This window comes from Vombatus ursinus, unplaced genomic scaffold (genome assembly GCF_900497805.2).
Source record: "Vombatus ursinus unplaced genomic scaffold, bare-nosed wombat genome assembly UNPS02009173.1, whole genome shotgun sequence".
In the NCBI taxonomy this organism is placed as follows: domain Eukaryota; kingdom Metazoa; phylum Chordata; class Mammalia; order Diprotodontia; family Vombatidae; genus Vombatus; species Vombatus ursinus.
This window is the reverse complement of record NW_020948951.1, coordinates 2,984,692-2,995,025: the sequence shown is the minus strand read 5'-3', so window position 1 is coordinate 2,995,025 and position 10,334 is coordinate 2,984,692. Positions and strand designations below refer to the sequence as shown.

General features: G+C 44.8%; 1 protein-coding gene across 1 annotated transcript; it reads left to right on the top strand.

Annotated features, from left to right (window-relative positions):
• The first annotated feature begins 5,725 nt into the window (after window positions 1–5,725).
• On the top strand, window positions 5,726–9,996 carry DNAJB1 (DnaJ heat shock protein family (Hsp40) member B1). Its single transcript, XM_027851041.1, has 3 exons — window positions 5,726–5,976; window positions 7,487–8,067; window positions 8,518–9,996. The coding sequence occupies exons 1-3, from the start codon at window positions 5,766–5,768 to the stop codon at window positions 8,746–8,748; spliced, it is 1,023 nt and encodes a 340-aa protein (XP_027706842.1). The 5' UTR covers window positions 5,726–5,765; the 3' UTR covers window positions 8,749–9,996.
• Window positions 9,997–10,334: the final 338 nt, after the last annotated feature.

The window sequence follows — 10,334 nt, the reverse complement described above, 5'->3', positions numbered from 1 at the left end:
GACTTGCCCAGCATCATACACACAATAGATGACAAAGCCAGGATTCAAGCCGAAATGTCTTTTGATGCCAGGTCCAGCCCTCTCCATGTTGCTTCTTCCCAACAATTTAAGAAAAGGCTTAAGAAAAGGTTGAATGACCAGAACAAAATAATCATCATTAATGGCTCAAGTGTCAACTTAGAACAGACTCTTGTTGATGGCCCCTAGGATCTAGACTTGGTTTTCTGCTTGGATGGAAGTATAGATAGATGTTTATCCAATTTGTACATGGCACAATGCTGAAAGGGACAGCTAACCAGTGAATGACACAGGACTCAAATAGATTTTGATAGGCATTGACATTGGACTGAATCCAGTAAAACTAAATTTGATAAGAAGAGGAATGGGGGCAGCTAGGTGGTGCGATGGATAGAGCTCTGGGCCTGGAGTGTTACCCTGGGCAAGTCATCCAACCCTGTTTGTTTCATTTTCCTTATATGTAAAATGAGCTGGAGAAGGAAATGGCAAAGCACTCAGTATCTTTGTCAAGAAAACCTCAACTGGGGCCACATGAACTGGACATGACTAGTTCACTAAACAATAACAAAAAGGAGGAATAATCATTTATTAAGCACCTACTGTGTGCCAGTTACTATGCTAAACACTTTATAAATATCTGATTTAATCCTTACAACAACCCTAGGAGGTAAGTACTATTATAATCTTGACTTTACAGTTGAGGAAACTGAGGCAGACAGGTTAAATGACTTGCCCAGTAAGTGTCTGAGGCCTGGTTTGAACTCCAGGCCAAGCACTCTACCTGTGCCACCTAGCTGCCTCTATCAAATAAGATTTCATTAAAATCTCATTCTTGCATTCAACTACAAAATGGGGGAGGTTTGTCTAGATAATAGTTCATCTTTAAAAAAAATCTGGGGATTTTAGTGCACCAAAAGCTCAATATGAGTCAACAATATAGCTGCTACCAAGAAAACTAATACAAATATAGGCATAGTAATAATTTGCTGCACTCTGTCCTGGTCACACCACATCAAGTATATTGCTTTATACTATATACTATATATACTTTAGGCACCGTATTTTAGAAGGGGATTAAGAAACTGTTGAGTGACTAGAAGAGGGTGATCTGGATGGCAAAAGACCTCTACTCCTGATTGTATGAGGAGCACTTGAGGATTTCGGTGTATTTATCCTTGAGAAGAGAAGACGCTGGGAGAACTTGGTAGCTATCCTCAGTGTTCCTAAGAGAAATTAAATTTGTTCTCTTGGCTCCAGAGGGTAGAAATAGGAACAAGCGAAATTTACAAAGAGACATATTTAGGCTCCATATAAGCAAAAACTTCCTAACAATTAGAGCTGTCCAAAAGTGGAACCAAATACCTCCAGAGGTAGTAGATTCTACTGACTGAAGATCTTCAAGCAAAAGCTGGAGGGGATTCCTAATAAAGTTAGACCCATCCAATACTCAGATTCTGTGCGTGGGTTGGAGGCACCAAGTATAAAAGAGATCATAGAAGCAGAATCAACAAAAGGTCATAGTGGTAGTTGGTTGTGGTAGTGGTACCATCAACAGAATTAGAAAGGTTACAGGGAAAGGAAAGAAACAAGCATTTATTATGTGCTTACTATGTGCCAGGCACTGTGCTACTCAGAGTTTGGAGAATTATGATGAGTATAATATAGTTCTTAGTTTGAGTTGTAGGTGTCAGCAGGACATACAGGTAAAGATACAGGTGCTTGGAGAAATAAGATTGAATCTCAGATGAGTAGGACTATTTATATAAATATTGAAATATAATAATGATTTTTCAAAGCTTTCATATATTTTATTTGATTATGCAGCAACCCTATTCAATAAGTTTGGGAAGTGTTAACTCCATTTTACAAATGAGGAAAGCAAGGGATTAAATTACTTATCCAGTGTTATATCTCTCTGGAGAAGAGAGCTCAGGGGCAGCTAGGTGGCCCAGGGGATAGAGTACAGGCCCTGAAGTCAGGAGGACCTGAGCTCAAATCTGGCCTCAGACCATACTCTTGACACTTACTAGCTGTGTGACCCTGGTCAAGTCACTTAACCCCAATTGCCTTTAAAGAAAAAAGAAGAAGAAGAAGAAGAGAGTTCAATTGTCTTGACCCCAGGATGTCTTATAATTTTGTAACCTGTGGCCCAGAAGTGAAGCTCTGTGTTTACATGGACTAGCTTCATATTTGGAGCTTCTTTTACTAAATATTGCTCCCTTTGACTCCTGCTTAAAATCCTTAAACTTAAGGATTTCTCTTGGGATTTGGATCATGTCTAGAATTCTCCCCACCAAAAATAAAAGGGAAAAAGCCTACATAGCTTCGTTGAAAGTACTCAGGCTAACAAAACTTGACATATAAGACAGACTTCATTTAACTCTACAGAAATTGCAGAGGACTTGTACACAAAGCTGTATACAGCCAAGACCATCCTCCCGTCTCCAATGTGTTCTACTTCTCTCAGGGATCTATACTCCTTCAAATTTATAGTAGTACAAAGGGGTTGAGAACCTCCTTGAAAGGAGAAGGTGCTTAGTGTTGCTAGGGAACTAACTCCTTTACCAAACCTGCACAGTCCACGTAATTCACAGTATCAGTGAAGGGCAAAACTTCCATCATGGATTTGTCCACTACCAAACCTCTGTTCTGAACCCAGGGTTGATCTAGGAACTTTTTGTTGCCCAGGAGTTCCTCCACTGTTCCACCATGCCAGGCTTTCTAGAGCTCCTCATTTGGTCTAGGAGCCCTCATCAGGCCACATCCCTAATGCTCCAAGGTTCCCGAGAGAGCAAGTTTCCCTGAAAAGGCTACATGGTTGCACCGACTTCACTCCAGGGAACTGGGTGTGTTTCCAACCAGTTTACTTCACCAATCCAACCTCTCTCCAGTTCTTCATACTCCCTCTTAGAGGCCAGGTCCAAGGATTAGCCTGGTTATATAAACTAGAAGTGAATCATCCTCAATATAGTATAAAGGTGCAAGAACTAACCTCAGTAAAGAGGCACAAAAGGTATTCTGAAGGTAGTATGGTGGACAGAGCACTAGGCCTGGAGCCAGAAAGTCCTGAATTCAAATGGGACCCCAAATACTTAGTAATTGTGTGACCCTGGACAAATCACTTCACCTCTGCCCCAGTTTCCTCATCTGTAAAATGAGGATATTCATAGCGCCTACTTCAGATTTATTTTGAAGATCAAATGAGATAATATCTGTAAAGTATTTTGGCAAGCCCTAAAATGATTTATAAATGCCTGCTGCTATTATTGCTATTGTTCTCCTCAGTACACCCTTACATTTAAAAAGGGCGAATGCTTTTGAATCGAAGGTTGGAGAGATCTTAAGTTTTTATTTTTTACTTACTACTTTTATGAGCTTGAGCAAGTCATTTATCCTTTTTGGACGTCAGTTTTCTTTAGAATGAAAGGGTGGACTAGATAAACTAAATACTATAATCCTCCTGATTCTTCAACAAATTCAGAAAAGCAGCATGTGGAGCAAAGTGCACTGAAGACCTTGGGTTTGAGTCTGGCTCAGATGTCTCCCAGTTGGGTGAGCTGGGCCAAATTCTTTTACCTCTCTGAAGAGAAAAGGTCAGATGCATAGAAATGGACCTGAATGCTGTGATGGGAGGGTCAAGGGAATCAGCTCCAGGATGCTCTCCCTCAAATATTTGTTGAGTCAGGATCATATTGTATGTAGTCCTTACAAGTCACCCACATTCCCACCCTTACAGTCATCCTAAATTCTTTCCCCTCCTTCACCCTCTGTATCCAGTCAGTTGGAGATAGGAATTCCCTCCTATAGAGCCATACAAGCTACAAGCTACCCATTAGCACATGCCTTGCCTACTTCAGTAGCTTCCTAATTTCTCTCCCTGCCTCTGCTTTCTCCTTTCTCCACTTCTTCCTCCACACCATTGCCAAATTGCTATTCCTAATGAAGAACAGGTCTGACCATGTCCCTTCCCAGCTCAAGAAGGTTCGGTGATTCCCTATTGTCACAGGATAAAATGCAGACTCCTATGGCCCTTCACAGTCTGGCTCCAGCCTACATTTCTAAACTGATTTCATCTTTCTCTCTTTCTTTCTCCCTTTTCCCACCCCCATTCTAGCCAAATTCAACTAGTTGATGATGTTCTCTTTATAGACATGTCTGCTTTCCTACTTCTGCAGCAAGCTGCCTCCTAGGCAAGAAATTCTGTCCTTCATCCCCTCTTCATTTAAGAATCCCTGACTCCCTTCAGCTTGAGTGCCACTTCCCACAAAAAACCTTTTCCAATGCCCCCCAATTTATTGTTATTTTGTATATACTTTGCATTTACTTCTCTACCTTATTCTCTTCCCCTCCCCATCAATAGAATGTAAGCTCCTAGAAAACAGATTGTTTTCTTTTTGTCTATGCCTGGCACTTAGTAAGCACTTAATAAGTAAATAGGCATTTATTGAATGCCTGCTATGTGCCAGGCACTGTGTTAAACACAAAGACAGGCCTTGCTCTCAAGGAACTTAACAGCCTAATGAGAGAGAGAGAGAACATGCAAACAACCATATACAAAAAGCTATATACAAGATAAATTGTAGATAATAAATAGAGGGAAGGTACTAGTATTAAGGGGATTGGGAAAGGCTTCCTGTAGAAGATGGGATTTTAATTGGGACTTGAAGGGGAAAGGGTTCCAGGCCTGGGACAACCAGAGAAAATGCCCTGAGCTGAGAGATGGAGTATCTTTTTGTGAATTAAAGAGTACATGGTTAGTGGTTCAAGAGATAAAGTGATTAAAAAAAAAAGGTGAAGGAGGAGGTTTAGGTTATGAAGGGCTTTGAACGCCAGAGGATATTCTCTTTGATATTGAAAGTGGTAGGGAGCCACGGTGTGTGTGACATGGTCAGATCTGAGCTTTAGGAAGGTCCCTTTTGCAGTTGAACTGTGTGAAGATGGACTGTAGTGGGGAGACCCTTGAGGCAGACAGACCCACCATCCTGGTGATGGGCCTGCACCAGGGCGGTGGCAGTGTCAGGAAAGAAATGTAGAGCTAAACTGAATCCTGTCTGAAAAAGCTATGAATCTGGAGTGGATACAGACAGATTCTTCTTCCTTCTGCCACTTACTAGCCGCTTCAAGATAGCAAACATTTATTAAAGGCTTGCTGTCTGTTAGGCAGAGACAAAAAGGAAAACAGCCCAGAATAAGTGCCTTCTCCAAGCCTCAGTTTCTTTTTCTATTGAAGGAGATTTGACCAGATCTCCAGTCTTTTTCAATTCTCTAAGGCAGGATCTATGATTGAGCCCCAGGCAAAGGGGCGGGACCGCCTGGCCCGAGGGGCGGGGCTTGCTCTGATCCCCAGGTGTGGGAAGGGCACAGAGGCGGTGTCTCCGACACCCTAGAAGAATAGAAATTCCAGAAGGGCGGTGCCAACGGGGGAGCTGGTTGAACTAGGTGGGGGTCCCAGAAGGCCGCGGGAGAACTGACTCGCGCCCCGAAGGGGGCGGGGGCGTTGCAAAAAAGGGAGGAGCAAAGAAGGCGGAGGAGTGCGTCTCGATCCCGCAACCGTTGGCAATTCTGCCCGCCCCCGGGATCACGTGTTACGATTCGGGTGCCCGGGATTGGGCAGTGCGGCGCGAGGGGCGGAGCGGAAGGTTCTGGAGAGGGCTGGCGGGCTCTGGAAGCTTCCGCCGGGCGGGTATATAGCGTCCGGGCGGGGGCGGCGGCGGAGCCGTAGGGACGGCGGCTGGAGGGTGGGGGCCATGGGTAAGGATTACTACCAGACGCTGGGCTTGCCCCGGGGCGCCTCGGACGAAGAGATCAAGCGAGCCTACCGCCGGCAAGCGCTACGCTACCACCCCGACAAGAACAAGGAGCCCGGAGCCGAGGAGAAGTTCAAGGAGATCGCCGAGGCCTACGATGTGCTCAGCGACCCGCGCAAGAGGGAAATCTTCGACCGCTACGGGGAGGAGGGTGAGTCGGGGGCCGGCGGGAGCGGGAACGGGGTCAGCTGGGAGCGGCCCGGGCGGCGCTGCAAGGAGCCGCCCCCGGAAAACCAGGCGCCTCCTTGAGCTCGGAGCCGCCGGGCCTTGGGGACGGCGCTTGCGGCGAGGCCAGGCTCCTGCGAGCCTGCGCCGTCAGCCCGGAGCCTCCCTCTCGGGAGATGGGGCGCCTTTGACGTTTGCTCGCCCCCCGCCGGCCTCGGGGCCCCGATGTAGGTTTTGCAGTAAACAAGAGTTACTTTTTCCCTCTCTTCCCCGGTGGGGCTGCTAGCCCCCGACCCCCGTACCCATTGGCTGCATTGCTCTGCATTCCCATTGGCAGCCTTTCGATGAGAGGTGGAGACCTGGCTGGCTCACCAGCTGGCTGTCATGTCCGTAGAAGCTTCGAGCATGTTTATTAGTCATTCCCCGAGAGAAGTTAGACCGGGGGCAGGAAGGATTGTCAGGTTTTACCGTGGGCCTTCGCCAGCCTTTGGGTGTGGGCAAAGGATCTACAAGTACATTAGGCGGGGTCTACTTTTGTTCCTCCCCACTCCTGGGCAAACTTGTTTGATGACTTCCCTTAGCTCCATTCCCCTGGAGGATATATATTGGAAATGCATTTTGTATGCTTTCACATGAGAATGTTAATGATAGCTTAAGCTAACTCCTGAATCCAGCAGTCAACCTGAGGCCTTTCCCTACCTTATCCCAGTAAGAAAATGATGTGGATGTCTTGGATGTGAAGCATATCACAGTCAGGAGTTGCAGAACTGGAGGATGCTCTGGCTAATCGAATTGTGCTTTGAAAAAAGGAAGGGGACGGTTAATTTTTTTTTTCCAGCTCTAGTAAAATGGTTTTTCTAAGCATCTTACAGACCGTAAAGACACAGGGGAAAGACTTTAAAGTACTGGTGTGGCAGTCAAGGCTCAAAGGCCATCAGGATCAAACAGTAGCCATCCTTTAAAAGGGTTAACTTTAAGCAACTGGAAATTGCATATTTTGCCATTTAGAAGGAAGGATCATACAGAGCATTCAACGGAAGTCTTAGTGAAAATTTAAGCTAGTACAGCTTAAAACTGCATTTAAACTTTTGGGTTACCTTGTATATATTGCCCTCAAGGAGTAACTGGCTGAAATCTAGGTGTGGAGAATAGAAGCTAATAATACTCTTGTTATATTCTCAACCCTTATTTCCCAGGGTAGCACTAAAATATGTTGTAGCAATTTCCCTCACAGGCTAAGCAGTCCAAGGCTAGGATGCAAAAACCTAGCATCTTCATCCTCCTATTTATAGCTAACATACTGTCTCTCTGTCCTGAAATAAGAGTTTGTAAATGGGAAAAAACAGGAGTATAGAAAATGGGGCAGAAAAGCAGTGCTTTTTAGTTCCCTAATGATGGCCAGGTTCTCTCTCCTTACTTGGGGAAGAGGGAGTTCTAGGGCAAGAAGAGCTGTTTTGTTTGGCCAACAATTTGAATTCTTATTTTTCCTTTTTCAGGACTGAAGGGTGGTGGTCCTAGTAGCGGTAGCAGTACTGGTCCTAACGGCGCTTCCTTCAGCTACACTTTCCACGGGGACCCTCATGCCATGTTTGCTCAGTTCTTTGGTGGCCGAAACCCTTTTGACACCTTTTTTGGTCAACAAAACGGGGAAGAAGGCATGGACGTTGATGACCCATTTTCTGGCTTCCCAATGGGCATGGGTGGTTTTCCCAATGTGAACTTTACCCGACCCCGTCCAGCCCAGGAACACAGCCGTCGAAAACAGGATCCCCCCGTTACCCACGACCTTCGGGTCTCACTTGAGGAGATCTATAGTGGTTGTACCAAAAAGATGAAGATCTCCCACAAGCGGCTTAACCCCGATGGGAAGAGTATCCGCAATGAGGACAAGATTCTGACCATTGAAGTGAAAAGAGGGTGGAAAGAGGGGACCAAGATTACCTTCCCAAAAGAGGGGGACCAAACTTCAACCAACATTCCAGCTGACATTGTCTTTGTTTTAAAGGACAAGCCCCACAATATATTTAAGAGAGATGGGTCTGACGTGATTTACCCAGCAAGGATCACCCTCCGTGAGGTAAGGCAGGACCAGTATAAACATACAGCTGTGGTTTAGTCATAGAATTTTGGAGTTTAGTGACATTAGAGAAAGACACCTGTGGCCTGAAAGTGACTATCAGTAATGAAAACCAGGTCTTTTGATTCCAAGTTTAGTGTACCATCTGTATATATACTATGCTGTCTTACTGGAGACATAAACATCTCTCAGCACAATTTAGAGAGGAATCACATGTTTTGATTGTCTGTATGTAGTTAGCCATGCAGATCTGTGCAAACAGTGCCACACTTTCTGGAAACAGGACAGGAGTTTTCATATAAAACACATTGAAGAGAAAGCCTTAGCAACTAACCTCAGCAAAGAGTCATCCCTACCCAGTCAAAGTCTTTGTAAGCCCTAGAAGCTGTCTTTAGAGAAGAATTCTCTCCCTTTTAGTTCATCTGTTTAATCATATGTGTTTGCTTTTAGGCCCTGTGTGGCTGTACAGTGAATGTCCCAACGCTGGATGGCAGGACCATACCCATAGTGTTCAAGGATGTCATCAGGCCTGGAATGAGGCGGAAGGTTCCTGGAGAAGGCCTTCCCCTCCCCAAAACACCAGAAAAACGTGGGGACCTCATTATTGAGTTTGAAGTGAATTTCCCTGACAGAATTCCCCAGTCTTCAAGAACCGTCCTGGAGCAGATCCTGCCTATATAGCAATCTCTGTTCTCCAAGGACTGAACCAAGGACATTTTCAAAGCTCAAAGTTTTCTGGACCATCTCCAACAGTTGTGGGCCCCCAGGGTGGGAGGGACCACAGAGGGTTTTCATATGCTGAATGTTTCCAGAGAATATATTACAGTCTTTAAAAGTCTTGCATATTAGGCTTCAGTGGTTTTTCAAACAGTAGGTTCACAGGTAATGGGGTAGTACACAAGCATTCCAAGGAATTTGACCCTCTTTAAGTGGTGCCAGTAAAACTAACCTCCTACCCCTTTTCCCAGGAACAATCCAAGTATTCTGTCATCTCTAGCTCACACGCTGAGCTGTGTCAACTACCCCTATATACACACTCCCTTTTTTAGATGGAAAACATTAGACCCACATTTGGACTCTGCTGTTCTTTAGCAGTTTTGGCTCTTAGTGTTAGTTGATGTCTGCCTGGAGTACAGTCATGGTTGCAAGACCATTTCTGCTCCTCATTGCTGTTTGTGGTGTTACTGATATGTATTTTATTCCAGCTTTGTCTTCACGTGTCTCGTTTTTGCTTCCAAAAATAATTACATCCTTTCGTGCTGTCCCATATTGAAACCTTATAATTTACCTTCGGAATTGCTTTACTGGTGTCCAAAAGCCAACAGAAAGGGAGAAAATGGGAAACTTGACTTAGGTAACCAGTGGGGTATTCTAATTCTTTCTCTGTAGTCATTTCTCTATTAGCCCATTCATAGACTGGGGTCCATTGTTGTCTTTTCCTCTTCTTGGCCCACCTGGGATGTACAGGATTTAGCATTGACCCTTCAAATCCCTTAAACCCCTGACCCAATCTGAACAAATGGACTCTGGACTCTCTCAAAGGGATCCAATCCTTTTGAATTTAGCATAGCCCTAGTTGTAATCCCTTTTGATAAAAGGGTCTTTGCTTCTGATACAGGAGCACCATGGAACTTCTGTAAATAATTTTTGTATAAATCTGTATAAATTTGGTGTGCACTTAAAAAAAAAACCCAATGCATTACAGCTGCTGCTGTCTGTGTGGGGCCATGTTGGAATTAAAATGAAATTTTTGGGGTTGGTTTTTTTTTTGGTTTTTTTTTTGGGAACATCTTTGTCTCTTCCCTGGAAATGGGTCTGGTGCTCAGGCCTGTAGATTTAATTGTAAGGTTGCTGCTGCAGACATGAGACCAAAGCATATGACTTGTCAATGTGCAGTACGTCAGGATTAAAGACTGATGCTAAACCACAGGAGAGCTTTCCCACGACTCTGTTTCAGGGGTATTCTAGAGCTGGAGGGAGGGGACTGGAAGGAGTAGGATGGGCTGGGGTACTACCCAGGGCCAGAAGGAAGGGACCAGGGGAACTTGGCTTTTCAGGGCCTGAAGACTTAGTCCTTGATAAGAGACCCTCAAGCTGACTTTTCCAGGCGTTCCAGGGCTTTTGATTGCTATCTAACTAATTGTACAGTGGTCCTTACCACCACCCCCTTGGAAGGCCTATGTACAGTTCAATCAAACATTAAAAACCAAGCAGTTGGTTGAGAAGTAATAGTTACCTGAGTTAACTAATGTCACTATGTTCCTAGT

Bases quoted from the DNA above. Each gene is read 5' to 3' on its own strand.
- DNAJB1 (XM_027851041.1), top strand. From the start codon at position 5,766: ATGGGTAAGGATTACTACCAGACGCTGGGCTTGCCCCGGGGCGCCTCG. The intron at 5,977-7,486 runs GTGAGTCGGGGG...TTCCTTTTTCAG, and splicing joins CGACCGCTACGGGGAGGAGG to GACTGAAGGGTGGTGGTCCT. The intron at 8,068-8,517 runs GTAAGGCAGGAC...GTTTGCTTTTAG, and splicing joins CAAGGATCACCCTCCGTGAG to GCCCTGTGTGGCTGTACAGT.